The following is a 27578-nucleotide window of genomic DNA, read 5'->3' as shown; positions in this document are numbered from 1 at the left end:
CAGCTGTGGAGCCACTGTCACTAGCTGTGGGTTTTCCTCCATGGCTGCTCTCCTGAGGGAATAGTTTCTCCTCTCACTGGAGTCAGTGGGATGGGGATCGGTACTGAAATTGCTGAGCAGTGCGTAGGCACTGGGACCATGGCCACGTGTTTGCATTACCTCTTTTTTGTCAGACCTGAGGTGCTGCCTTTTGCTGGTGGCCTGCAGTTATATCAGGTTACGTGTGAGGGGAAGCCATGTCCTCTCTGCCCTTCACCTGTCTTGTGCCACGTGGATTTGTACTGCGGGCTGAAGGTGCCTTACACGGGGGAGTTACCTTTGCTGGACCAGTCTCTACAGCCAGCTCGTCCAGGAGACCCAACTGCCCCTTGTTCTAGTGTCTGAAGGGAGGTTGAACTCAAATTTTATGAAGGTTGCAGGGTGGGAGTATCAGCCCTGTAGACCCCAAGTCTATGAAGCACAAACTCTGCAGATGGATTTTTTTTTCCCTTTTGCGGATTCTTATGAAGTAATGATTAAGATTGCTTACTCATTCCCCACTAACCATTTTTTGACCTTTCTCCAAACATTAATCAAACATTTATCACAACTGTTGTGAGCTCTTTTTGATCAGCAGAAGTGCAATATTGAACAAGAAATGTAAGGCATATTTGGAGCTGGTCTGGCCAGAGTAGTGTGTAAAACTGTGGAAGGAGGGAAGGAAAGAAGGAGAGTAGGAAGGAAGGAAGGAAGGAACCACCTGTATATCTGTGTAACTCAGTCTGTTCATGCATGTCATTTAACTTTTCTGCCTCATCTGCAAGTCATTCCTAGTTCTCAATGTGCTTAAAAATTTTGAAACAACAGTAACATTGAATGAAAGAAAACAAATTTTATGCTTTTTATTAGAACCTTTGGTGCCTGGAAGGACTTACTCCAGCTCAGAACCAAGCAAAAATCTTCCGTCTGGAAACTGTGAAAGTAAATTATGTACTGTTAAAAGTAAATTATATTCAAAAATATTAATGCAGTATTTCTTAGAAACCGAAGCATTTCTCTGATCTCCAGTTTTTGTTGTTGGCTTTAAGTTCTGGTAGTGGACATGAAGCTTTCAGGAATGGAAGTTTCACTTACTATCTGCTTCAGCATTTCTGGATTCTAGACCAATTTTTATTAACACTTGTTTCTGTCTTTTTCAGGTGCAGATCTTGCCTTTCCTGCTTCAGTCCATGACAATGTAGTTTGCAGTAAAACATTTCAGATTCTTTATAAAAATGAGGAAGTTTCTGTGAATGATGTGATGATTTTCAAAGTAAAAATGCTGTTAGATGAGAGGAAGGTAATCTGCCATTCAATTTACTATATCCAGATATTTAAATTGGTCTTACTAATAGTTTGGACTACCCTAAATACAAGACCTGAAAAGATTCATGATTCTACAATTTCTTTTTAGATTGAAGAGTCCCTTAATGAAATGAATTTTCTGCTAACACTAGATCTACACTTCACAGATACAGACTATTCGTAAGTGTAAATCTAAAATGTTTTGTTAAACAATATGTTGACAGTTTGTAAATTAATATTCCAAAGTTTATGCCAATGCTGAGTTGATAGCTGCATCAGTTACTAATAATCTGTTTGCATATTGCACTTCTTGTTTTTTTGCTTACCTACTTTAAAAGTTGCTCTAATTATATGTAGTTTTTATTTATTTTTAGACCCGATGATCTGAGCACACTACAGCCAATCAGTAGCCGAACTTTAAAGCTGCACTTTAACTTGCATCGGGGCCTTCATCATTACGTCAACGTTATGTTTGACTACTTCCACCTTTCTGTCATATCTGTCATAGTCCATGCTTCTTTGGTTGCTCTGCATCAGCCATTGATAAGGTAATCTATTAATAAAATGCAAATAAAGTATTTGGGTGCCCCATTGGAAATACTATGAAAATAAAATACTTAGGAAGGAATTAAGTCTATGTGTGATGTAGCTTTCTTTATGACAACTCTGGAATTTGGAGGTCAGAGGGAGGAGAGACCTCAGGTCTTAAAAGCTACCTGGAACAAATTTTGAGTTTGTTTCTTTTAGAAATAAGAGTAGATAATACAGAATGGAGCTAATACCTAAAATGGGAGAAGTGAGGAGGATGGTATTTATACATATTTCTAATTGGGAAGATCAGCTGTTGTCTCTGTTAGTGGCAGGATTAGATCTTTATTCCTTAGCTTTCAATTACTACTGTAATTCTGTATAATCATACACTTAAAGCATCATGTGTATAAAATGTCAGTTGTCAAAACATAGCAGTGAAATTCAGGAGTTGCATCCGCATTTGTCCCTTAGGTCAAACTTTGTTTCATGGAGAGAAAGTGAAAAACAGGTTTTGTTACTGATTTTCAGTCAAGACTGAACATTAAGGATACAGATTGGGATTTTTGGATGGGCCCTCTCTTCGTGTAGCTGAGGTCAGGCATTTGTTAAGAAATCATCAGCCACAGTTTGTGTGACAGCTCTTCAAGGGTTTTGCTACTCATTCACCTTTAGGACCTAATATCCTCACAGCAAAGTTGGCAGAAGATGAGTGCTTCTTACCTGTTATAATTAAAAATCTGGCTGTTTGGCTTAAACTTTCCGGAATGTTGTTTAAATTATTTGAGTTCTGCATTAAAAGTCTCCTGGCACAGAGCCTGCTGGCCTTTGTGGTAAGTGATGGCAGCAAAACAATTGAGGGTGGTAACTTAAATTGCTCTGGCTACCTGGAGATGCTCTTTGAAGACAGCTGCTTTACAAGTCCTACTTTAGAAGGACAGTACTACTAGCCTGGGTGCTTTCAGCATATTATTGAGAATCGGTGTTTTGGCATGTTTTTTCAAAGAAATACTAAGAATTTTTCTAATTGTGACAGATTTGTGATACACAGTATGTTAGAATTGTTTGGTTCACTTATATTTCTGAAGATGTGGGTATCTCTTACAGCTTTCCTCGCCCTGTGAAGAATACATGGTTGAACAGGAATGCACCAGCACAAAACAGGGACTCTGTGATTCCTTCCCTTGAAAGTGTGGTCTTTGGCAATAACTACACAAAACAGTTATCAGCAGATGTAAGCATATGTCAGTTAAACATATTATTTATATTGTATTAGTTAGCATGGATTTTTACATTTTTGCAGAAATACTGTCTGATTAAGATTGAATTTTGGAGGTACTTGGCTCTTTTCAAGAGAGAAAAATTGTTCCAAAAGGTTATGTTACATTTCAGGATCATGTAGATGGAAAACTTAAAATATTTAGTGTTTTACCTTTTTTCTAATATACTGCAATCAATTGAAAAGTCCATTTTATTCTGTTAATGCTTCACTTATGGTATGAAATTAATATGTGTTTTTTTTTTTTTTTTTTTTTTTTTTAGGGTTGCAGTTTTGTGGTTTCAGAGTCTTTCCTCAATCATGCCTATAATTTCCACTACACACTTTGTGCCAGTTTGCTGCTTGCTTTCAAAGGGTTACATAGCTATTTCATTATGATAACAAAGGAGCTCCCCTCTTCTCACCGAATTGAACTGGGTACGTTGAATATAATAAAATGCATCGCTTTTCTTTCAGTATTTATTACAAATGTCTCCTCTTCTAGGCTGAAATACTGTTAATTTTGCACATCTTATATACCTACAGTTTGTTTGCTCAAATGAAACTGGAACTTAATAACTCATAGAGGGGAAAAAATAACGTCACCCCACTAATGAAATAATGAGATAACAGTCTGAATTTATACAAATATTTTTTTCTTGTAGATCTTTGTTTTAAGATTTAGCCTGTTTTTCAAATAATGGGTTTTAGTGGTGAGAATTTGGAAGAAGGAGTCTAGAAAAGCATGCTGTACTTGGTTGTAAGTTGCAAGGAAGCAATGTATAATCGTTTAAAAATGAAATTTGGGAAGCTCAGATTTGAGAAGAATATTGCACTGGAAACTTATCTGAAAACAAGACCTACAAGAAAAAATTGCTGCTGATTCGATCTGCAGTGTAACCTTTAAACTGACCAGTAGACCAATGGCTTCATTACCTGAGAATTAGGAAAAGCAATCTGAATATAGAAGAACTGTTTCTATAAAACTGAGTAGTTAAAATATGCTTTCAGAGCAGCTATTTTTTTAATAAAATTAAACTCTTACAGAACAGCTTCATAGAAGGAAACTTAAGTTATAAATTCTATGGCTGTGAAGACTCCTAGTTACTTGAATGAACCTTATTTTATAAAAATAGTTGTGAAAATACTCCATTAAATTCATTTCCATAGAATCCTGGTGTGTTAGTGAGTCTGCTTTCAACTTGCAGATGAGGAGAGTAGTATAAATAAAAAGGAGAACGCATTGGCATGAGAAAGGACCGGCTGGGCCTTTTTTTTTTTTTCCCAACAAACATATTCTCTTTGTGTAATATGAAGTTTTACTTAAATCCAGAGACCAGGCAGGTCTTTCAGAATTTACATCAACTGTAGACAGTAGATTAGAATATTGTGTAATATATGTAATTTATGTAATTTCAACAATATCAAAATTAGCACTAGTTTATAAGACAGGAGAATGGAGGTACATGGCAGGAGATGACATAGCAGCCAGTTACCGATCAGAACAAAGCATATTTCACACACACATTCAAAAATAAAAACCCATTCCTGGAAGGGAGTTTTTGGAGGAAGGATGCTAAAAATCTCCACATAAGTTGCACATACCATTATTGTAAAAACTGAGGCTTTTTCTCTATAGCAGCAAAAATACTGTGTGGTTGTGGTGCAAAGAATATTTTTCTCTCAGTTATCTTAATTCAGTATGGAGGGGAGGGACTGCCATGTTACATGAATGATTCAACTCTTAGTCTTCCTTTTAATGACAAAATGTCCTTTTTGCCAAATAGTATCTGTTGGTTTTATGGCCATTGTAAAGACAGGCTGAGGCTAAATCTTGCTACTTAAATGTTTCAGAAATGTTTACATTTTGTAAAACATTCTTACAAAATATATGTAAAAGAAAGATGCAAGTAATTGAATTTCATAGCTGGCTGGTACCCTTCAAGCCTCACTGAAGTCAACAGAGAGATTTTCATAAGCCTCAGTGGAACTTGAGTCAAACCATTAGTGATTTCTGTGAGTACTTTAGCTTACCTTAAGGAAATGCAAATTTGAACAATAGATTGAGGGATGTGAATATTTGTAATTACATTTGACATACACTGTACATACTTTGCTGACAGTTTGTTTCCTATTTTTTTCAAAATCTTTTCAATTTCTGCTGTAACTTATTTTCTTATTTATGAATCTTTTAAAATTTATTTCAGTTATGATGTATGCATGTTGACTGGGACAACTGATATAACAAAAGGAACTAAAATATTAATTAAGTTATTTTTGCTCACCTTTTGCTCATGGCAAATAACCAATACTTACCATTACTTTGAGTACTTTCTTTAAAATCCATCAGCAATGGAAAAAAAAAAAAGCATGTTTCTGTAATGTATACCAAAAAAAATGAAGTACTCTGGACTTCACAAGATATACAGCTGTGGTCCCTTATATTTAATTTTTGAAATAAATGAATTATTTCATTTGGGAAGTCTTATACATGAAATTTAAATGGATTTTGGGGAAGGGAATCTCAAGTTCTGTTTAAATCTCAAAATCATGTCTTTTTTGTGTTTTAAATAAATTATCCATTTGATTTTTGTTTCTTCTCTTTGTCCAATTTTATGATGTACATTTCAACTCAGTTTACCTCACATTTTGAAGAAAGCACAGTGATTTTGCAGAGGCAAAGAACTCTGTAACTTAACTGAGCATTTAGATATTACTGGTTTCAGGAAATAAACAGCAAAACAAATGAGCATAATGTACATCATGAATAAAACCTAATCTAGAAACTACACAAATTCTATGCTTTACCGTTATGATCTAACTGCACTAATTGCTAGGCTAGCAATAAGCTTTTCTTTATACTAACTTTAAGGCAAATAATAAATCACAGATGAAAAAAGGAGGTTAGTAACTAGTCATGTGTATGCAATCCTTGTAACTAGCCAAGGCCAGCATGCAGGTCCTTTATGAACGCCTTCTCAGAAGAAAATATCCACGAGCCCAGAGAGACGCCTACCTAGGTATGTTTACAAAGCAGGTGATATAACCCCTCAGATCTTTATTAATTATATAAACTATTTTTATATGTAAACAGGAGAAGAAAATCCTCTGTATTCAGCCATAGTGAAAGTATGTTAAACTCTGAAGTTTGTGGAGTTGAGCTGCTTGCATCTATGCTGAATATAGATAGTGAAATGAGAAATTTTTACTGTTTTCTTGGTTCAGTGTTGTTTTATTTTTGCTGTCCTGTTTTACTAAACAGAAATGATTGAAGAGTTTAGTAAGCTGTCACTATTTAAATAACCAACTAAAAAGGGTAGTTTCTGGTTATTCCTTGCAGACTCACCTCTCAATTATAAAAGACTTTTTTTTTTTTTTTTCACTTGAAACATCTTTCAGGATGCCTTAGGTTGCTCCCAAACAGTGCACAAGACCTTCTCAAGGCTTAAGTTGCAGCTGTCCATGTCTAAAAGGACAGCTCTCCCTTTGGACAGTGTCACTGCTGCTCTGATACTGGCCAAATGATGTTGCTCATCACTTGGCAGTTTATGACGGGAAAGACAAAACTGGCAGTTCAGAGTCATAGTAGGTGACAAGCGTGATCATATTTAGCTGCATCATCTTTTTGGTTAAAGAAACAAAGCCAGTAAAATTGCATCACGTGTTTGCTGGCTGAACATTGCTGCTATGGAAGGTTAATATTAAATTTCCTTTCACCTTTTGCCCTGCATGATCTGTATTCTGTCATTTTTTATTAAGAACATTTTCGTTTGGGGTTTTCTATACTGATTTGAGACCTCAGAGTTTTAACTGTTGGTCAAAATCCATCACCAACTGCAGTTTGACAGTAAAGATAAATATTCAATACTGGCTCTGGTAAATAAGCCATTTAATGTTTTCAGTGACAAAAATCGTGCGGCTGCAAACACAACCGAATTATTGGATCTTAAACAGTTTTCATAGTTTTTTCAGAATAATTATCTTCAAGCATGATTTAGTGAACAGATTTCTAATCTTGTTTCTGAGCACTTTGTGCATTTCTCCAAGTTGCATGTTTTCTCAGGACTTTCAGCGAGATAATTTGTTTGATATTAAGTATAATGGCAATAAGTACAGTAGAAATTATTTGAAAATCAGTACATAGCCACTATGCCTAGGTGGTATCTTTCAAAGGTAAATTGAGTGAAAATGCTGTTGCCACTCTATAAACCTATGCTCGTTATCCATATTTAATTTTTTTGTGGGATTGGAAACATGTTTTGTGTGTTAAGAAATATTATGGTTTTATCCTTAATACTGTATTTCAAAAATTAATTAAAATATTTGTCACAAACAGTTTTAGGGTTTATAAATTATTGTTTCTTTACTCGTACCTCAAGTAAAGACGGAAATCAAATTATAGTTTTAAATTAACATTTAATAAATCGGAGTTGCTTGAGTAGAATTCGAATGGGTGGCAAGGAGAAACGTTCAATGTAAATGAAGAAATCCATTTTTTTCATAAATTATTCCAGGGTGTGATCTAATTTAAGCTACGATATTATGGAAGATTAAGTTATTCTTAATCATCCTTTCAGTAGTTAAGTATTACATAAACAATAGTTTTTGACCAAAGTACAATTCCTCATACAATTAAGCAACTGTATTTTTCTGCATGTTGGTAGCTTAGATCACATATCAGGTAAATAAAACCAATTTTAGTTAATTGTGTTCTGTCCTCTACCTCAGCAATTAACAAGAAACAATCTAACGAGTTTAAAATGTACAGGATTTCAAGTTCACTGTGAAATGTAGAATGGGATACCATTCTATTTGATGGTCTCTTTTCTTTTTAATATGTGTTTAAATTCTATAATTTGATAATGATAAATAATATATAAATCTGTAATATCTGTTAAATAGATGACTATTTTTACTCTGCACTGTGAGCAATACATTTTTCACGTGTATGCATCTCTCGTCTTTCCAGAAAACATAGATGTAGAAGTCCGTCTTACAGAACTGTGTGAAGAAGTAAAGGTACTCTTTTCTTTCTAACTACAAAATTGGAGGATGCTGATCTTACTTGTGAATAGATTTCTGTTTCAGTAATCACTTCTATGTATTTTTTTGCCAATGTTTCTTTCAATGGTTTCCCACCCAAAGAGAAGTCGCTCAGCTTCAGCACGCGACTGCTCGCGTGGCATGCTGCCATGTCAGCCGTGGCGTTGCACGAGCTTGCGTTTTGAGTTTTCTGTGTTCGTCGTTTGAATTCCTCCTTTTATGATCCTGTCATCTCACGGCATTGTAAAATCCAGCAGTCGTGTAAGCAAGCTGTACGTGAGCGTTTTCCCCAGGCGTGTCACCCTGACTGGAAGAGACTCGTACCCACGCTTGCTCTCTTTTCCCAACAGTCTCAAGGAAGAGCTTTAGTTTTCTTACATTTTTCTCCCCAACTCTGTCCTTCACGTGCGGCAGTGAGAAGAACTGGCCTCAGCGGAGGAGCTAGTGAGTTGCCTTGTTGCCGCAGAGGCTCGGGGGGCAGGTTGGGGAGTTTTGGTGGGTGCCGGGGCGCACTGCGCTCCCCTCCTGCCGGGCAGCACCAGTGCAGGGCAGGGACAGGCAGCACCCACTGCACGAGGGCAGCCTTTGGGTAGCTGGAGTCAGCACCAGCGCACTCGGCCTCTGCGGGCAACTGGTGATCTTACTTTACATGTTATAAGCTTTCTATGTTTCAATGTGAGTTATTTCGTGAGCTATGATCATTTTTCTTCTTTAGCTTCTCTCTCAACTTACTCAGCTGTGTTTTTGTGCTATTCCTTTTTTTCTCCCTTCTTTTATGTGGTTCTCCTCATGCGTCCCTCCACACCTTACTTCCACGCTCTCCTGCTAAGTTGATATCTCAATATTTGTTATCCTTCTTGCTACTTCCTCTTAAAAATTGCTGAAGTTGGGTCTTTACTATCCTTACTCTTAAAAATTCTAAAAGCCTTTGTGTCAATGCTTTATGTGCTTGTAATTACTTTCTGAAAATTTACATGGCAGGAAATAAAAGCCTAGCTGTCCACCACTGATTTACAGAGAGCTACATCCCAGGCTGCAGTACATTTCTGAAGGAAAAAGCTTCTTTCACGCTGGGTTTATCTTTGTGTGATCTGGTTCTAAGAAGCCTATAGTATGACACTGGTCCCCCGGGATGTTTAAAGTGTGCGTAGACATAGCTGGATAGTGTCATCTGGATGTTTAGGTCTATATAAACGTTATAGTCGATTGTGACTGTTCTGAAATGGAAATGTCTCCTTTTGAAAAGAAACTTTTAAGATCGCATCAAATTGCAACTGGTGCCTTTTGTATTGGTTGTCTGTTTCCTGCTTTCTGTTCCTGTGTCTGTACGTTGTGGGCTGCAATTGTGTAAATATTTTTTTTTCCCTCAAATTTCAGAAAATGGAAAATCCTGATGAACTGGCAGAACTTATAAATATGAACCTTGCTCAGCTGTGCTCACTTCTCATGGCTCTCTGGGGGCAATTTCTGGAGGTCATTGCCTTGCAAGAGGAAGTCACCGCATTGCTAGCACAGGAACATCACACCTTAAGGGTGAGCATTGACTCTGGTATTATAAAGAGCATATCACACTGTTATGGAACTATGTGTCAAAATGAGATTTCAAATAGAGCTTATTCTTGGAATATAATACATAAAATACAAACCAACTAATTCATTGAGCTTCTGAATAAAAAGTGCAGTTCAGAGGCAAAGCGTGGGCTATGGCACAAGAAGTATTTGTGTAGAACAGTATATTTTTATTCTGGTGGCATGCTTAGTGCTTGCTCATTTTACTTCCCTGCTACGTGTAGGCTATCTGCTCAAGTTCCAAAATTAAGTGTATTTTACTTCTGATTCAAGAATTTATAGCATTTGTAAACTCTGAAGGGACACTTTAAGTAGGATTTAAAAATCAAAAATCATCTGAGATGTGAACATATGTACATGTGGTGAGTAACTACACACACACACACAGAGTTGATCTTTTTTTACATATGCATGTTTATGCAGGTTTTGTAGGTCTAGACAAAATCACAGCAGGGCTGATTCTCAGAGTGAACTGTTTTCAAGTATTGGCTAAAGCTGTCCTTTCATCTCTTAATAAATACTTTTTTTCTTCCCTTCTTTTGTTATCAAAAATATGAACAAACCTGACATTGTAAGGTTTTCATAGAGTGGGATTCATTAAAACAGAAAAGAACAACAGAAAAAAATCTCCCAAAACACAGCTTGAATTTCAGCTGGCCTGGCATCTTTACTGTCTGAGATCACAACCCATGCATTTATCACAACATATAATAAAAAAGGTCATCTTTAAGAGCTTATCTGAAAGCTCTTCTTCTAAAGCTGTTTGCAGAGAGGTTGTTGCTTTGTCGAGTTAATGAGAATAACTGACAGTAGTGCTACAGTCTAAAATCTGTTTCAGTTAGTTCTTAAAGATTTGATTGGTCTAACCTGTACTTCTGTGACCCTCATCAAAAACCTTTCTCTCTGGATTCTAGACAGGATGGACCATGGTCTTAACCATAAAGACTCGATAAACCACGTTGTTAATGAGGGTTTGTGGCTTAACCCGGAGGACAAACGACATCTTTCGGAAACAGTTATTTGTTAGCTTGGGCTGTGATCATTCTAGCCTGTGATCATTCTGCTGTCCATCTATGATCTTATTACTGCATGCTGTCCGTAAGAATTCAAGATTCCTTAAAAGAACATGCTTTTATATTTTATTTTTTGCTGGTCCTGCTGTTATATTGGGTGATGAGGTGCACATCACACAGTTTCTTGAATGTGCCTCCCTTTAAGTGCTCTGTTTTCTGTTTTAATTCAATCTCTAGCTCTCAAATACCTTAAAAATTGTATTTCGTTGAAGTTGTTTTAAGGGCTATAAAGGGAAGTGGTTAATTACACTGAGTGAATTGAGGCATCATGCATATTAAAAGTACTTCCTTGATGCCTTCCAGTTTTCCAAAAATAGAAGGCCCCTTCCTCCCTCTCTTTAAAAAAATCTATCACTTGGTTTCATGCCTGCATTTTTTCCCAAGTACTTCCATACTCCCATAATTTAAACTTAACAAATTTGTTCTTTCATCAAAAGTGTAGAAATATTCTTTTCTGGGGGTATGAACCCACACTCACAGTGTAATGATGGGAGGTTGAAGAATCTTCATGGTCCTCGGTGTGGCTCGCTATTGAGGGATGCTGAGTTCCTCTGGGCTCAACGGTGACCCTTGTTACAACTGAAAAAGTTGACCTTTGTTTTTGAAAAAGAAGTGTTTACTAGTGATTTTTTTTGAATTCTGCAGTTACTTTATCTACGTTATTTAACTTTAGGTAGATTTTCTGTTGTGTTCTCTACTGGATGCTAAATATCTCTTAGTTTTACCATTTCACCTTACAATTCTCGTAGTCTATGCTTTTTACAGGAGACTCTCCCTGGGAAAGTCTTGTATGAAAGTCTAAGAGAAACAGACACTTCTAAACATATTTGTCTGACTGGTTTAGAGGTTTATAGTAAAGTCGCTCCCTACAAGTATCTGCTGTCAGCACTTGGCCAAATGACTATCACCCCCCTGTGCGTTACTTTTAGATACTTATAAAACAGCTGTATTTTTTTTTCTGAAGTGTATTTAGAAAATAAGGATATAATGAAAAAGTGTATTTTAAAGACCTTACAAGCACTTATAGAGGAGTACATCTCCTCTATAAAATGCTGTAACAGATTTTAATTGCTCCATAAAAAGCTGTAAAATTTTAGGCCTACTAGAACATCTGTCTTCTGTAATATCCCCCTAATACTAAAGTTTTCAACTACTGAAAAAACTATTTGAGATGTGTAATGTTAATATTACAAAACTTTGTCATGCTAAATTGGCTCATCCAAGGTGCTTATTCCATAGTGACATCTTCTGGTAGGTTGGGGCATGATATTCCAAAACCGTTCCTTTCACCTTGGTAATTCCTAGGATGTAGTGAGAATATATGGATTGATTTATTTTTCCCCTTTATAATATGGATGTATCCGGGCATTTGGAGCGGTCCTGGGCTGGCTTTCAGCTGGTGTCACACCTTTGCCGTTGTCCTGAGAGCTCCCTGGAGCCGGGACTCGGATTTTTGCCGAAAATACTGGAATTGTTTGAACAGTTACAAATAGCGTGGACAGCAAATGGAAAAAAAAAATGCCTTTTTCTAGGCAGTCAGTGGCACAAGTGTGAAGTTCTCTGAATAATAATTCCAGTTACTTTACAAGATGAAGTGACTGATTGCAGCTAAATTCAAACACATCTTTTATGCTATTCTTGATCTAGGGTCACAGAAATATCTCCTAATTAGGAAATATTTCCTGTTACACAGTTGATTGGGATCTTTTAATTATTTTTTAGGTTCTTCAGGCTGACTGTCAGTCATCATAATGATCAATTGCTTTAAAAATCTGATTAAAAACATTCAGATTAAATTAATGTTATGTACTGATTAAAATGTAGAAAACTCTGTCTTGCAAAACTTCAGCTTATATTATATAAGATGTATTAGATAAGAATATGCCCCCTGTGTTTAAGATACTATTTTAATATTGTGATTTTGTTAACCCTGGACATGTAGTTAAGTCCCAAGTACGGCACTTGTAATTAGCTTATGTTTTGTTACTGTCTCTATGAATTGCAGCTGAAATCTTCACAGTAAATGATCTTTTTCTTTTTACCTTAGAGTTCACCTGGGGGCTATAAAGTATTCATGGGAGGTTTGAAACACAGACTTCTTGGGGTTCTGGGACTGGAGAATATCTGAAATGGGTTTTTTTCTTCTGAAGACAATTCTCAAGCACATTCAGAAATGTCCAGCACACAGTAATTTCATTTCCTTTCCTTGAATTTCTCTTAATATTTTTGCATATTTATGTTCCAGATGAGCCTTGTTTCTTTGATTCATTTCTTTATAATTGAGTTTTCAGCAGTCAATTGAGTCTAATGTAGTTTCCTCTGTCATCCAGGGCATAAGTTAAAATTCTGGTTTCAGTTGATAGCCTTTTTCATGGCATCTACTCCCATACACTTCTGGACTGGACATTTATAAAAAAATAACTGTATAATCCATGCAAGTTAGTAACATTGAAGTGTGGAAATGCTGGAAAATTTTCAAAAATTCTTGCAATAATCAGCTCTAACTTCCTTCGGATCTTGCAGGTGCGCAGATTTGCGGAGGCTTTCTTTTGCCTCGAGCATCCCAGGCAAGCTGCCCTGGCTTATCAGGAACTACAGTGAGTAGCCTCTCAACGTGTACACACACACACACACGCACACACATATATCACCTAGCAGCATTTATTCCTCAGCTTATGCTGTGTAAAAGTAATATCTTCTAGAAATTCTTATGTAACAAATCCAGTAGAAAATGATCTGAATATGCATTTGAAGTTTTTAATGAAGGTATGTAAGAAGTTAGGGCAGTGAAATTCAAATGTATCTTATTAAATAAGGAATTAGCAAAAAACATTTTCCTAAAGTGAGTTCAAGTGCTACTAAGTTCTACTGATGCAGATATGAACAATCGCGTTTTGTCATATAGGACTACTTTTTTTTCTTTCAGTGCTCAAAGTCATCTGCAAATGTGTGCAGCTATCAAAAACACTTCCTTCTGCAGTTCTCTTCCACCCCTCCCTATTGAATGCAGTGAACTAGATGGAGATATGAACTCCTTACCTATAATCTTTGAAGATCGGTATTTAGATTCAATCACTGAAGGTAAACAGACCTCACTGCAGTTTTCTCTTTGGAGATAGGAGCAAAAATTATGAAAAAGTTGAGTGTGTTTCTTTGTTTCTTCCTGGCTATGACAGAGTGTATTTATTTTCTGGGAAGCGTTTCTCTATTTCTAAAAGATTTCTATTGTTCTGTAATTAATTATGTTATAGTTGCAGTTATTTGCATAATCTTGTTGTAAACAATACTTTTTTCTCACTTTTTTTTGATAAAAGATCTGGATGTACCCTGGTTGGTAGTTCAGAATCTTCCAAGGTCAGAGTCCAATAAACTGGATAAATTTGATGCTGAAGAAGGTTTTGTAGCTGGTTTTACTAGCCCAGAATTGAAAATAAGACCTGCAGGTGCCTCCAACCTTTGGCATTCAGACAGTGAAAAGCTGCTAGCAAAATCATTGAAAGGGAGAAATGAAGATGCAAATAAATCCAAAGTTAAGGTTACGAAGCTTATGAAAACAATGAAACCTGAAAACACAAAAAGAATTGTGAAGCAGAACTCTAAGGACTCTGTGGTCTTAGTAGGCTACAAGTGCTTGAAAAGCGGTGCCCTGGAGGGCGCGTCCCGGAGCGCGGGCGCCCTGGAGGATGCGTCCCGGAGCGCGGCCGCCAGGCCTGCGTGTCGCGCGGCCCACGGGCCGGAGCCCGCGGCCGCTGCGTTTCCTGGGGACACCACGAGCTGCGCCAGCCCGGCGAGCCAGCCCGAGGCTGCCTGCTTGCCAGCTAGAACTGAGCAAAAGGCAGCCGAGACGGAAAGCGCTCAGGCCAGTCAAGGTAGCCCGGGGAATTCTCACTGCACAAATGTGACTGTTTTTGGTGGACTTAGTAGCCCCCAGGCAGGTCCTGGAGTTAGGGAAGCAGAGGGTGCTCTGGAGCCCGGGGCTTTGCTTGACGCTTGTCATGGAGGTCAGGCAGCTTCATCGGGCGTCAGGACGATTGAGGTCAAACCCAGCGATAAGGATCCTTATGAAGGGGAGAAGGTGGCTGTTCACATTGGATCGTGGGCTGAGTTTCCCCAAGATGGAGTGCCAGGAGGGAATCTGCAGACACCCAATATCCAGGCTTCGGAATCTGGAAATAAACTGAACTCAGGAGAACAGGAACAAGTATTTGAGAAAGAAGATGTCCATGAAAGAAATCTGCAACATACCTGTGTTGTCCCTACAAGAATAAGAAGTTGTCAGCCTGTCCTTTCTGCAAAAGAAACTCAAGCTTCTCTGAGTGGAGACGTGACTAAATTGCCGGACGTTAATGTGACATGTGCCTCTTCTCGGTTTTCAGATTCAGGTGTGGAAAGTGAACCAAGCTCTTTTGCAACACACCCCAACCCTGATCAGGTTTTTGAAAATGTTCAAGGGCAAAGTGCGTACAATAGTGAGAGATTATTTCCTCAGCTTTTACTAAAGCCAGACTATGCTATAAAAAATGCAGTAGAGAGCCATTGTACTGAGAGTACCAGTGCTGTAAGTGAAATACAATCATCCCTGACATCCATAAATTCGCTGCCTTCAGATGATGATGATGAGCTGTCACCTGATGAAAATTCAAAGATATCTATTGTACCTGAATGTCAGCTAAGTGACAGCAAAACTGTATTGGACCTTGGAGCAATTGACATAACAAAATGTGAGGACAGTAAAAAAACAGACACCAATTTGCAGCAACAGTGTGTTGTATTTCCAAATAATGAAACTCTGCCTATACATTCCTCACATTCAGGCACAAAAGGTCTTTTGGACTTGGCTGTTTCAGATGAAGATACATCTACTAATAGGAGAAGTTATGGCCCTGAGGCAAACCTTTCCACAACTTCTAAGGACTCTGAGGACCTTGAGAAGCATCATAACACTACAGCAGAAACAGCTAAGTTGCATTTGGAAGCTCCTCACATGGCTGAGCCATCTGTTGTGTTAGGTTGTTCATCCACGAGCGCGGAGTGTGAGCTTGACAAACACAGCGAAGAGAAACATAATGAAACCGCAGAAGTACAAGAGACGACCGAACAATTGTTAGTAGTTAAAAGTGAAACTGGTGCAGACAATCTTTCTCCAACCAGTAGTACTGATATAGTAAAACAAGGGCTTGTAGAAGACTATTTTGGCTCGCAAAGCAGCACAGATATTTCAGATATTTGGCCAACGGACAACAGCAATCCTATTACCCCTCAAAAGGAAACATACGAAAAACAAGCAATTTGCCCTTCCCAACAAGACGAGGAGGATGAGGAGGATCAGGAAATGATTGAGAACGGGTATTACGAAGAGGCGGACTACAATATTTCAGACGCAGCTTCCAGCGCTGACGCGGACGGCGACGGCGGCTTCGCGGACGAGAGCGGCCCGCGAGAGGGGGCGGCCGTGCCGCCGGTGTGCGCCCCGGGCTGCCTGGCCCTGCGCGCCGCGCTGAGGGGCTCCCCGTGCAGCGCCGGCCGCCCGCCCGGCGCCCACCCTGCCGCCATCACGCAGCAGCCGGGCGGCACCTCCTGCGGCTCCGCGTCCGCCCTGCCCTGGTACGACAGCTCCCCCAAGCCTCAGATGCTGGCGTAAGTGCGGCTGCTTCCAACAGGGTCTGCTCACGTTCAGAAATGCTGGTAATGATGTGTGGGAGGGGGAAAGAGGCATGGCTAGGCTCCAAAGTGCACGCAAAATTGTCACTTGTAGACCCTGCACGCTCCGCTTGGATCGTGTTTTAGATGTTCAGGTAGAAGGTGCTAGCACAGATTTCCTTTCAGCTGTTACCCTGTAATTTCATGTGATTTGATATACTCCAAGCAAAACAGAAAGGTTTTGCTTCTCTAATATGTTCTTTCTTAAAAATAAGCATTCACCCCAAAATAATATAGTGACAGCTTCTGAGCATGAAAATGTTGTTTTAAGAAATGGAAGTTAATGGAAACAGTAAGTATAGGAAAACACAGTTTTGTTTTAAAACTGAAAAAGCAAAAAAGCCCTGTAACTTGTTTTCTATTCCAACTGGTTAAGTGAAACGGTGCATGATGCTGGCCAGGTTGATGGCCTTATTTTTTTCATCTCAATGTAAATATCCAAAATATAACACCTGAAAGACCAGGGTACTCCCAATTACACTGCAGTTTGTATACCAGAAAAGCTAAATGTAGAAGAACATCAGGAATTCCAGATTGTACCTCCTCTAACTGTAAACAGAGGCATTTCCCTTGACACCTCCTGCTACTAGCTGAACACGAGAAGGGGCAGTTCAGTGTGTTGCAATGGAAGTACCATGTTGCTATCAGAAAAAAGAAAACTTTGCTGGGAGAAATGAGGAGAAAATTAAGCAGATCGAAGAGATAGGAAGATGAGAGAACCTGGGGAAAGCAGTTGAGAACAGGAGCAAGAATGATGGAAGAAAACAGGAATAGAAGTGAGAGGACAAAAATGCAGCTCCTGAAGTTATAGAAAATGGGGAGCAGAAGGTGGTAGTGGTGTGGAATAGGAGGGATGAAAAGCAGAGAATCTTTAGGGTGTCTTGTAAAGATGAAAGAAAGGGGGAACTCGCTGGGAATGAAATCAGGGACTTGGCTTTGGGGAAAGCCATGTCTCTTGGAGTGAGGGATAATTGTAATTCCAGAGGGCAGGAGTTGCTTTAGAGAACTAGTTTGGAGACCAACATATAGCCATAAGACCTGCTTAAGATGAGATTTTCAGACTAACTGAGGAATGAAATAAAGAAAAACCTGGGAAAACAGTGAAGAAAGAGTAGAATGGTGGGAAGATAAGACTGGGGTTGCTGAGGAGGATGGGATGCAGGGTGATGCTCTGTGGGATCATGCAGAACAGATGGAATAAGGAAGGAAGGGTCATAAGGAACCATTAAACTTTTGTCTTGAAACAAAACTGAGAAGAGTTGGAAAGAAATCTCTGAAATACGATTGATTATGCTAGGAAGGTCCTCAAAGAAACAGTGGGGCGGGGAAGGAAAGCCGGAATCCAGGAACTTGTGGCATGTTCATGGCCCTGCTGTTTGCAACCATGTTAGCACAAGCCCTGAGATGATATGTCACAGATCAGAGGTCTGACTCTGGCTTCTTTTGAAGCAAATATGAGTTGTTCAATCTATCAGAAAGACTTTCTGGTGAGCAGCTACACCCTTGTGTTCAGCTCCCTGCTGACCCAGAAACAAGTTTCAAGTTTGGCAGGAGTTACCGAAAATCAACACTTGGTTTCAGATCCATTGTAATTTTTTCATGTAATTTTGTCAGTGCTGCCTTTGAGCAAAGCTACTCGAGACTAGAGCTAAATCAAAATCTTCAGTGGCTTCAGAAATACTTCACAGCTTGCAGAGACTTTTTTAAAGGAGAAGAGAGTGGAGAAAATATAGGAGAAAAGGTTCTTCAGTAATTTGACAAATATTTTTTCTTCATACCAATTAAATTGCAAGAGCAAAAAGGCAGTAGAAAACTCTACCTTAGGGAGACCCTTACATTTGTCTGCCAATAGGATAGCAAATGTTTTATCATAAATATTGTTCTGTTTCAGTTTCCTCCAGGCCAAAGAAGAACTGAAGCAACTTAAACTTCCTGGATTTATGTATAGTGATGTTTTCAAACTGGCTTCTTCAATACCTTATTTTAGTATGGAAGAGGATGACTGTTCGGAGGATGGAATACATCTCATAGTCTGCGTCCACGGCCTGGATGGTATGCAGGGAAAGCTGGTACTGCGTGGGACAGCAGTTCAGGCTTCCCGTCCTTGTCATTTGAACTCTGAGCTAAGCCTCGCTGAAATAAGTTCACTAGTAGGAAATGATTTTGTAGGGCTACCTTTAACAATTTATTTCATGAAATCATTTAAGTTAAATTAAGAATTTTATGTACCATTTCTCTCAAAGCTTCCATGAACTCAATTCCTGTCATAGTTCAAATTAGATATATCTTCCAGTTTCTATGACATAATTTCCCATACCTTGGTAATAGACAAGAGTTAATAATACAGTTTCACTTAAAATTTATAGTGTTACATTGTCAAGGAAAAGAGTGTCTGTGGAATTGTCCTCATAGAAAGATACATGTAAAATTAAACGTTATTGCAGTCACGGATTAGGTTTGAAAATGTTAAGATGACTCTGTCATAGAATCACAGCCTGGTTGAGGTTGGTTATGGCTGTGGTGACCACCTAGTGGTCACCCTGCTCGAAGCAGGAGCAACCAGAGCTGGCTGCCCAGGACCATGTCCAGTAGAGCCTATAGTATCTCCAAGGATGGAGAGACTGCTACAGGAGAGAGGAGAAAAGCCCTTGCTGAAAGAAATAAGATGGGAAAATTTATCCAGCTTGAATATATTCACCTTCTTTTAGTTTAAAGCATGTGTGCTTGCTGAGAAATGATAGCCCCTCTGGCTAGGATGTTTTCATGGTTTCCTACCATCAGCACTTTTGTTTCTTTCTGTGAAGCTTTTCAAACGAACAATGTAAGGGAATGCAACAGAGCAATATATAGAACATTGGACTGGACCAACTCTGCAGGAATTCCTTGTTCATCTTTTGAATTTCCAATCTAAAATCAAATTAAAAAGCTCTCCCACTGTTAAGCACTTTTAACACTGATCTCTGAAATGTCCCTTCCTACCAGTATAGGTGTTCAGATGCTGCTGGGTGCCAAGAGCTGATACAAAGTACAATTGAGCACAAAATGCTCAATAGTCATAAAAACCATCATTTAATCAGTCCATACATTGAGTGAGATTTTTTTATGAAGTGGAGAATTCTCATTTAACCAGTTATTAATAGAAGTTATATATATAATAATAGTTATTAATCAGTTATTAAGAGCTGATTTAATTAAGAGCTTTGTTCTCCTAATCAAGGATACATTCTTGTAAGATCCCTGGCAATCTCACAGAGCTTTAGATGGTGAATGTGGGATCTCTCCTCCTTATAACCCAGAAGGTGCCTGTGGCCATTGCAGCAGGGGAATCTGATGAGGCTGCTAAACGAGCTTCAGTTGTCTTGTGTATCTTCATGGATCCTGACCTGCTGACAGTCCACTTTGACTTTTACTCTATGAAAACCTTCCTGGTGTGACCTTATTCCTTGCCTCTCACTAAAATCTTTGCATTAACTCAGAGTGCTTTAATTGTCTTTTGGTAAAAGCTAATTAGGTTTTCAAGTATTTAATGTTCACAGTGCTATGTATGTATCTATTGGGTGCTAAGACAAAATCATCAAACATGATTTGCTAAATCCTCGCTTTAAGTGATGGCTGAGTTCAATGACATTTTGCCAGACTTTTTTTTTTCTCCGCATTGTGTTTGCAATGGCAGTTTATCTTCCCAGGTCTCAATGAGTTTTAATTAGGGGTGAGAATATCATTAGCTATGTTTAAATATAAAGCTGTGCTGTCAAGTTATTTTATCATTCTCTTTATTTTTTACCACAAGTTAACTTTGCAGTCTGTAACTCTTGATTGTTTTTCCTTTTAAGGTAACAGCGCAGATCTCAGATTAGTGAAGACTTACATTGAGCTAGGGCTGCCTGGAGGGAGAATAGATTTTCTTATGTCCGAGAGGAATCAGGTATTTGCCAACAACAAAAGCATTTCTGTAAAGCAATAAACAGTGTATATTTTCAGACATACTTAGTGGCATTATTGCCTTGCAGCTTACCATATTCTGTATGTTTTTATTGCCTTTAGCAAGGAATGATGATTCAAATGTATTTCATAAAAAATAAGCGGTCTCACAGGTTCTGTGATTTGATTTGTCATTTGTATCACAGCAATTACAATGCCTAGTATCATGCTGAAGGTTGATATATAATGAATAACATTTGTTGCTGCTGTTTTGTTGTGTGTACTGAAATCCTCCAAGTTCTCAGCATCTCTAGTTAAAAATTTAGATAAAATATCCTTGATTTTAATATTTTTATCTCCCTTTCAGGCTGCTAATGGTAGAAATTGGTATGGGAAGAAGGCAGATGTGTATTTCACAGGGCCTCAGAAATACAAAATTCCAGTCTCTTGCTCTTTTCTTTTGTCACTGTACTGCAAGATCCAGGGGATGACACTGAATCAAATATCAAATTGCCTCTGTCTTAAACTTTTGTGAACTGTATTATTTTTACATGAGGTAAACCTGAAAAAGCATAAAGACCCACTTTTATATATATGTATATATATATATATATATATATTTCTGGGCTGCATGTTGCGTTAGCTGTCCTTGAGGGCAGCATTAGAGCAGAGAAGAGGGTCTTTGAGCCGGCGGGAGCTTCCCGTGGCCCCGGGCGGGCGCTGAGCTCCGCTCGCTCCTGGGGAGCCGCCTCGTGGCCTTGGGCCGTCTCTGCCGTCTCTCCTGAGACTTCCCGGCTTGGGAATCCCACTGAGGCCACTGAGCCTAGCAGCTGCGCCTGGATTTTTCTCCTTGATGCTGGCCCATAGAATCTTTTTCAAATGTTTTGTTCTTCTGGATTTCACAGTTGAGATGTGTTTCCCAGTTATTGGTGCATTAGTAATTCTGTTGCAAACAAGGAAACTTCAGCTGATCCCCTTACAGCTTGTTTGGGGGGAGGGAAAGATAGTCAGTAATCTTTCCCCGTTTTCCCTTTCAATTCCATCAAGCATTCTATAAACAAGTATAATGAGAGAGAGAATTGAAGAGATCTAGTCCCTCCAGTCTCCTCTCGAGTGGAAGAGTTTTTTGCTCATGATACCCTTTTCTGCCCATTTCCAAACTTTCTTTTTTTTAAGATGGGGAATTTTGAGAAGCTTTAAGATGCTTCTGCATAATGGGCTTATTAAATACTGTATCGCTATTTTCTGTTTTTCCCTTGATTTCCTCACATAGTGGGGCATAAACCACACCTATATATATTACATGTAGATAGATTATTATGGGCATATATACTTAGGGCTGTTTTTCCCACTTGACACTGTGTTGTGTGTCTGAGCCTCGCCCTATGGTCACCCACTCGTGCAGTGCTGCAGTTTCAGATGCTGCTGAAATTCTGGTCTGGACTTGACTATCCTCCATGATTTGGTGCTGTCGGCCAACTCTGGCATCTTGTTAATCCTTCTTCCCTTTTCCAGATCATTTATGACTGTATTGAGCACTACAGGTTTTAGCACAGCTCCTGGGAATTGTGATGAGAAGTTGTCATTCTTTCATTCTGTCATTCTTTGCCTACCCTTTTTTAATCTTTTCCTATTAATCCTTGTGGAGAACAGCTACGAATTGACAGATGTGTTTTTAAAAAGGGAGTTCTGAATTAAGCAGTGCTAATATAGACTCTCTTTCTACTGTTAGAGGAATTGTCGCATACTTCTCCTTCATGGTGGTGTGATTTAGTTTTGCGTGTGCAGTTTGGTCTTCTGTTTTTCTACAGATAAGACTGTGTGTATGAGGAGGTGTAGAAGTAAGGAAGGCAGTTTGCTATGTTGAGATTTGCTTTGGTGTATTAGAACAAAGTAGTCTTACAATAAAATGTATCTATTGCTTCATGTCACAAGAAAAAGACTGAAGAAATGAGAAAAACCAGCTGCAGTGTTTCTGTTTGAAGTTAATATGGATGCTTTTATTTGTGTGGTGTTGATCAAAACACTGGGGAATAAAAATTCAGACTGAATGCAGAAGGTATATTGCTGCATTAGAAAATGGTTATTATTTCTTATTTCTTTTATTTTACAGAATGATACCTTTGCTGATTTTGATTCCATGACAGATCGCCTGTTAGATGAAATTATACAGTATATTCAAATTTATAATCTAACCCTATCAAAAATCAGGTAATCTCTGTTCTATACTATCTATAGAAATAAAACTAAAACTAGAGCCCTGTGTTGTTCTGAATTGTGATGCTCAGCAGTATCGTAGTCACAACTGCTAGGGCTTTTTGGGCAGAGTGATTAGACATTATCTTTGGGAATCGCTGTCCTGTGCCACCTTGGAGATGCTGCTTGGTAGTGCTCACCAATAAAACACCAATGTTTTGAGAAAGTAGAAAGAAATAAAGAAAAAATAGTGCTTTTTCTAAATTAAAGTAGCTTCCTTCTGACTTCATAGCCTCTTTACAAAATGTGGCATGACAGAGTAATATCAACAGGGAAATTTCATCTGATTTATCACTTTGAAGGGCAACTGTAGGAGGAAAAAGTTTCATTTTGTGGGGATTTTTTTGTGTGTGCTTTTCTGTTTCACATCTTAATAGAGGGTTTATCCCAATGTCTGTATTCGTGTTCCCTTTTTCAGTTATTTTTAGGGAATATCTGTCCCGTTTATTTTTCTGAAAGCAGTGTAGGGTACACTCCGGGGGCCGTGTGCCATCCTAACTCAGCTGCACTGATGGAGTCTGTTCAGGGGTAGTTGAAAGGAGCAGGCTTAAGTCTGACTTTGCCCATTTGTTTAGATACCCTCAAATTATCAATCTGGAATGTTTTTTGACTCACTGGTTACAGCTACATCATAAATATTGTTTTCAGTTTTATTTGCTGCTTGTCAGTAGAGATATTTTTTTTCTTTTCATTATTTATATTGTGTTTGGCCTTCACAAAGCTGAAGTCCCCATCTGTCAACATTTGCTTGGCTTTTGAGAAGTTACGCCCGTCAGCAAACCACACAGCTGCTTCCTGGTGGCGACAGGGAAGATCTGCTAGGGAGAGATGTGCTTATGTGCTTAGATACTTAGATGCTATATGCAATAATTTGGGTAGGAAGGAGGCTGGGCGTCATCTGGACCTCATGTGTCCGGCTCATACTAGTGGCATCTTCAAAGTTAGATAAAACTTTGGAGTGAGATTCAGCTTGGAAGTTGGAGCAAATTGCTCCATGATTGTCTCTGTTCCAGCTTGGGGCCTCTCTGTACTGTATTTTCATCCCACCTGGATTATTCAGCCTTTTCATCCTTTTACTGGCTTGCAAAAAGAGACAGAGAGTCTTTGTGCATACATTAAAACGTCTGTTTTCTGGTCAGCCCAAAGCTCTCCCTAGCCTAGTCAGCAGATATTTAGGGAAAGAACACAAGGAAAGGGCATGAAATAGCATATATTGTGTACAAGAGACTAGATTGCTTCAGTATCTTGGTGTTTTAAGAGCTCTTGCTGACTATTTTTTTTCTTTCATGAATTTTTAGTTGGATCAGATCTTTTGTTTGCTAGCAAAGACCAATGCGGTTTTAGTGTGTCTAATTTTACAGTATGCTCTGAATTGGTGAGCTTGTGCCATGAAGCAAATACAAATACTGCAGTACATTTTTTTTTCTTTTAGTTTGTTGAATTAGTGAAATTTTGTACTTAAAAGATTGTGACATTGCCACCTGCTGTTCAAACCGCCCTGGTTTTGCAGAGCTCTATCACTGCCTCCTGCGGCTGCAGGTGACGGAAAGGAAGATTTAATCGTTTCTGCTTACCCTTCCAATAATCCTTTTCCTCACACTGGTTGTGATGAAATCCTTAAACCTTTCTCCTAGAAAATAAAAAAGAAAGCTTATTATGTATTTGAATTGAACACCAGATTTGAATAACAGATACTACAGTCATCTGTGATTTTTTTTTTTTTCTAATTCAGTAAAATTACAAATGAAAATGTTTGGCGTTTGGGGCACATTCACATAGCTAATTGCAAGCAGCTTTTTACCTCAAGTCAGTCTTTCACTTCTGAACTTTGGGTTCAGGTGTGCCCATACTCCTGATGATGAAAGGCTTGACTGAGGGATCATCACTGTTCAGCTTCTAGTTGTCCCTAGTTATGATGCAATATGAGAGTTTCTCATTCATTTGTAATATTGAGTAAATAGTAGGTGAAAAGATATCACAAAATGTCTCTGATAAGGTTCAGATCTTTCTTAGCTCTTGAAAAAGAATTATTATTTTCTATGTGATTGACATTGTCTTCAGGACAAACTGACTCAATTTCTCAGGACACTTGTTTCTAAAAACATCTATGGATTTGGCTTTCTTGCTTATACTTTATGATGTATTCTAGCATAATATTTTTAAATGTTAGCGTGCAGGAGTGTCAGCAGCTCAGTATTTTATTTTCCAAATACACCACTGTTACGCTCTTAATGCAACTGTGTGACAACACACACGAGATGTATTTTTCATTCCTAATTTGTTAGGCAAAGCTCTCAAGCTGCAGTGGAGAATTACTGATACTGCAGCACTTTTGGTAATCTAGTAATAAAAGTGCCTGGAGAGACTCCGTGTATATTGGTATGAAACACACACCCCATTCTATCACAGTAATACACAGTTATGTCAGAGGTAAGGATGTTAGGGTGACTCTGCCCTTCTGTACCCTAATACGTTTGATTTTTTTTTCCATTCAGCTTTAAATTGGAATTTTTTGAGTTAATAATTCTTTCTTGGGAAGAAATTATACCAATTTGTTAAATAATTTGTTACTACATCCTACATGTTGTAGACTACATGTTGTGCTGTTTCTGTATACCACATGGGCATTGCTAGCTTTGTTTTAGCCATTTTTATTTAAGAATGTGGTGATACGCAGCAAATTGGAAGGGTGATCTGATGGGTGCAGGACTGTGGCACTCGCACCATGTGGCTGCACTGGCTCTGCCACGGGTTTCCCAGGCACGCTGGGCTGGTCCCACGTTCCCCCTGTGTCCTGGGATTGCACATGTGAAGTAGAAGGACACTCAGTCCTTCTCGTTCTGTCTGTCTCCTACCCCTTATGCATCTAACTTGGTGTCTAGGACAGTCTGGTCCTTACCTTGCCAGGGACTTGCAAGCATAACAACTGCATTAATAGTTATTATACTATAGAATATATTAATATTATAATATTAATGTAATATTACATACGTAATATTAAGGTCATATTGTATATTAATGACCTATTAGGTTTATTTTGCCGTGTTCCTGCTGAGCAAGTGCTATATACAGACCTGGGTATTAAGAGAGCAGGCAACACAGATCAAATTATCATTATTCTTATAGATATGTGAAGCTAAACAGAGTCCCGTCAATCTTCACCCTAGCCTAATTAATGAGGGAAACAACTAAATGCAATAAAATGCATGTTTTTGCAGTTATTTTGCAGTTGCCCAGCTCCAGCTGTTAATCACCTCTCCTGGATGGGGCTAAGCAGATTTGAAATGTTACTTCTGTAGAAATATCCAGAGTCAGTTAAATTCTTCCTTCTCACAGGGTCCTCCTCCGACAGGTTGCTCTGTAACTGTCGTGCATTTATCAAACTGGATGCCAGCACGTGTCAAAGCAGGGGTTTGTTCGGTGATGCACATCTCAAAATGTTCTCTAAATACTTGGCTCTAAGAGAAATACTCAGAAATGATCTTGGGTGGGAGGAATTGCTGGAAAATTATGTGGAAAAATTATGTGTAAAATTATTCTGAGGAGCTGAGAACATCTCTAAGGAAACAGTGCAGTCTGGGAGATGCAGACCAGCTCTGTTTGCTGTTTCTCCTAACATAGCGGCTTTTGCAGGGAAACATTTTGTTAATTTCTCTTCCTATGTTCTTTCAGCATTTTATGCTGAACATTAGTTTTTATTTTTCACAATTAAAAAGCAGGAAAAAAAAGAGATTGCCATCAAATTCTGTGTTACCTTATCTTATTTTTAAACAGCTTTATCGGACATTCGCTGGGTAATTTAATAATCCGTTCAGTGCTCACAAGACCTCGGTTCAAATATTACCTCAACAAACTTCACACCTTCCTGTCTCTGTCTGGACCACATCTTGGTACACTCTACAACAGCAGTGCTCTTGTTAATACAGGTAATGTGTGATTTTCCATGCTCTTGAGTTTAGTGGAGATTTTGTCCTTGAAATGTACCCAGAAGTTACACGTAGGGTGCAGGTTTCTGCCTTGCTTGGATGTGCACATTTGACCTTGTTATCATAAGGAGAGGGAAGGGCTCCAAAAGTCAAGTGTCGATGCAGGAGGTGGCTGACGTGTGAGTTTGCCAGTTGCTTCAACGGGATTTTCTGTCAGACCTTTAAGAAATTCCAGCTGTAATGTGTTGAGCTCAATTCATCATGAATTGAGTTTTAATATACTTAATCTGCAAATAGAGTAGTTAAAATGCCCTAAACAAATTCTGAACTATTACTGGTGCATTTCCTCTCTCTCAAGAAAGTTTTTTACATCGTTTTCTTACATTAAGAAAAAGTCTGGATTTCTCTGCATGTTGCCGTGTGCCTTTTCAGCCTTGCACCTACCTTGTGAGTGTCTGTTTTCCTTTGCAGGTTCTCAAGGCCAAGTATAGGTGTAGGAGAACCTGTAGAAACTGCTGGCTTTTGAAATAAACATTAGAAAATATTTTCAGATAGCCTAATATTTTAAAATAAAATACTGAGGATGAAAAATTTGGAGGGGGTTACTGCTTGCCTTGATGGGTCCCAAACCAAACTGGATAGCCGTTATTTTCATTAAATATGAACACGCTCATCGAATTTTGAAAATACTTAAAAGAACATGAAGAAAGTTATTCTGCGTAGTTGATTTAATGACTTTTCTTTAATACAAAGATCATGGGAAAACACTGGCTAACATATATGTTGGGTTGACATGATTTGTTGGCTAATTGGAGTTCTTGATAGAGCTCACAGAAATAGAGAAACATGAGAGCTCTTTGGCCCTGGTTGAAATGGCACCATATATAGTCATATATAGGATATGCTATGGACAAGGTTCCCTCCAAGACATCTACAGTAGGATGCACTACAGGCATCTACTGGGTATCTACCTTAGTATCC

At 38.6% G+C, this 27578-nt stretch overlaps 2 protein-coding genes across 3 annotated transcripts in view; one reads left to right on the top strand and one right to left on the bottom strand.

Moving 5' to 3' along the window:
- ASRGL1 (asparaginase and isoaspartyl peptidase 1) overlaps window positions 1-27578 on the bottom strand; it is a 449509-nt gene that overhangs the window by 61661 nt on the left and 360270 nt on the right. The gene's annotated exons all lie outside the window — the stretch shown is intronic.
- FAM135A (family with sequence similarity 135 member A) overlaps window positions 1-27578 on the top strand; it is a 55049-nt gene that overhangs the window by 18518 nt on the left and 8953 nt on the right. The window contains exons 4-18 of one of the 2 annotated variants that reach the window (XM_088539902.1): window positions 1179-1318; window positions 1433-1503; window positions 1698-1871; window positions 2959-3085; window positions 3394-3547; window positions 6052-6129; window positions 8079-8128; window positions 9530-9685; window positions 13318-13391; window positions 13721-13875; window positions 14109-16431; window positions 18386-18546; window positions 20328-20419; window positions 22529-22626; window positions 26446-26597. In XM_088539902.1, coding sequence (XP_088396028.1) covers window positions 1179-1318; window positions 1433-1503; window positions 1698-1871; window positions 2959-3085; window positions 3394-3547; window positions 6052-6129; window positions 8079-8128; window positions 9530-9685; window positions 13318-13391; window positions 13721-13875; window positions 14109-16431; window positions 18386-18546; window positions 20328-20419; window positions 22529-22626; window positions 26446-26597 — 4005 coding nt within the window. The remainder of the gene's footprint in view (window positions 1-1178; window positions 1319-1432; window positions 1504-1697; window positions 1872-2958; window positions 3086-3393; window positions 3548-6051; window positions 6130-8078; window positions 8129-9529; window positions 9686-13317; window positions 13392-13720; window positions 13876-14108; window positions 16432-18385; window positions 18547-20327; window positions 20420-22528; window positions 22627-26445; window positions 26598-27578) is intronic. The other variant, XM_088539903.1, reaches the window with a different exon arrangement.

The sequence above is a fragment of the Tinamus guttatus genome, unplaced genomic scaffold (genome assembly GCF_059628265.1).
Source record: "Tinamus guttatus ecotype Peru unplaced genomic scaffold, ASM5962826v1 Tinamus_guttatus_pri_ptg000051l, whole genome shotgun sequence".
Classification (NCBI taxonomy): domain Eukaryota; kingdom Metazoa; phylum Chordata; class Aves; order Tinamiformes; family Tinamidae; genus Tinamus; species Tinamus guttatus.
This window is presented reverse-complemented; position numbering and strand designations above follow the sequence as displayed.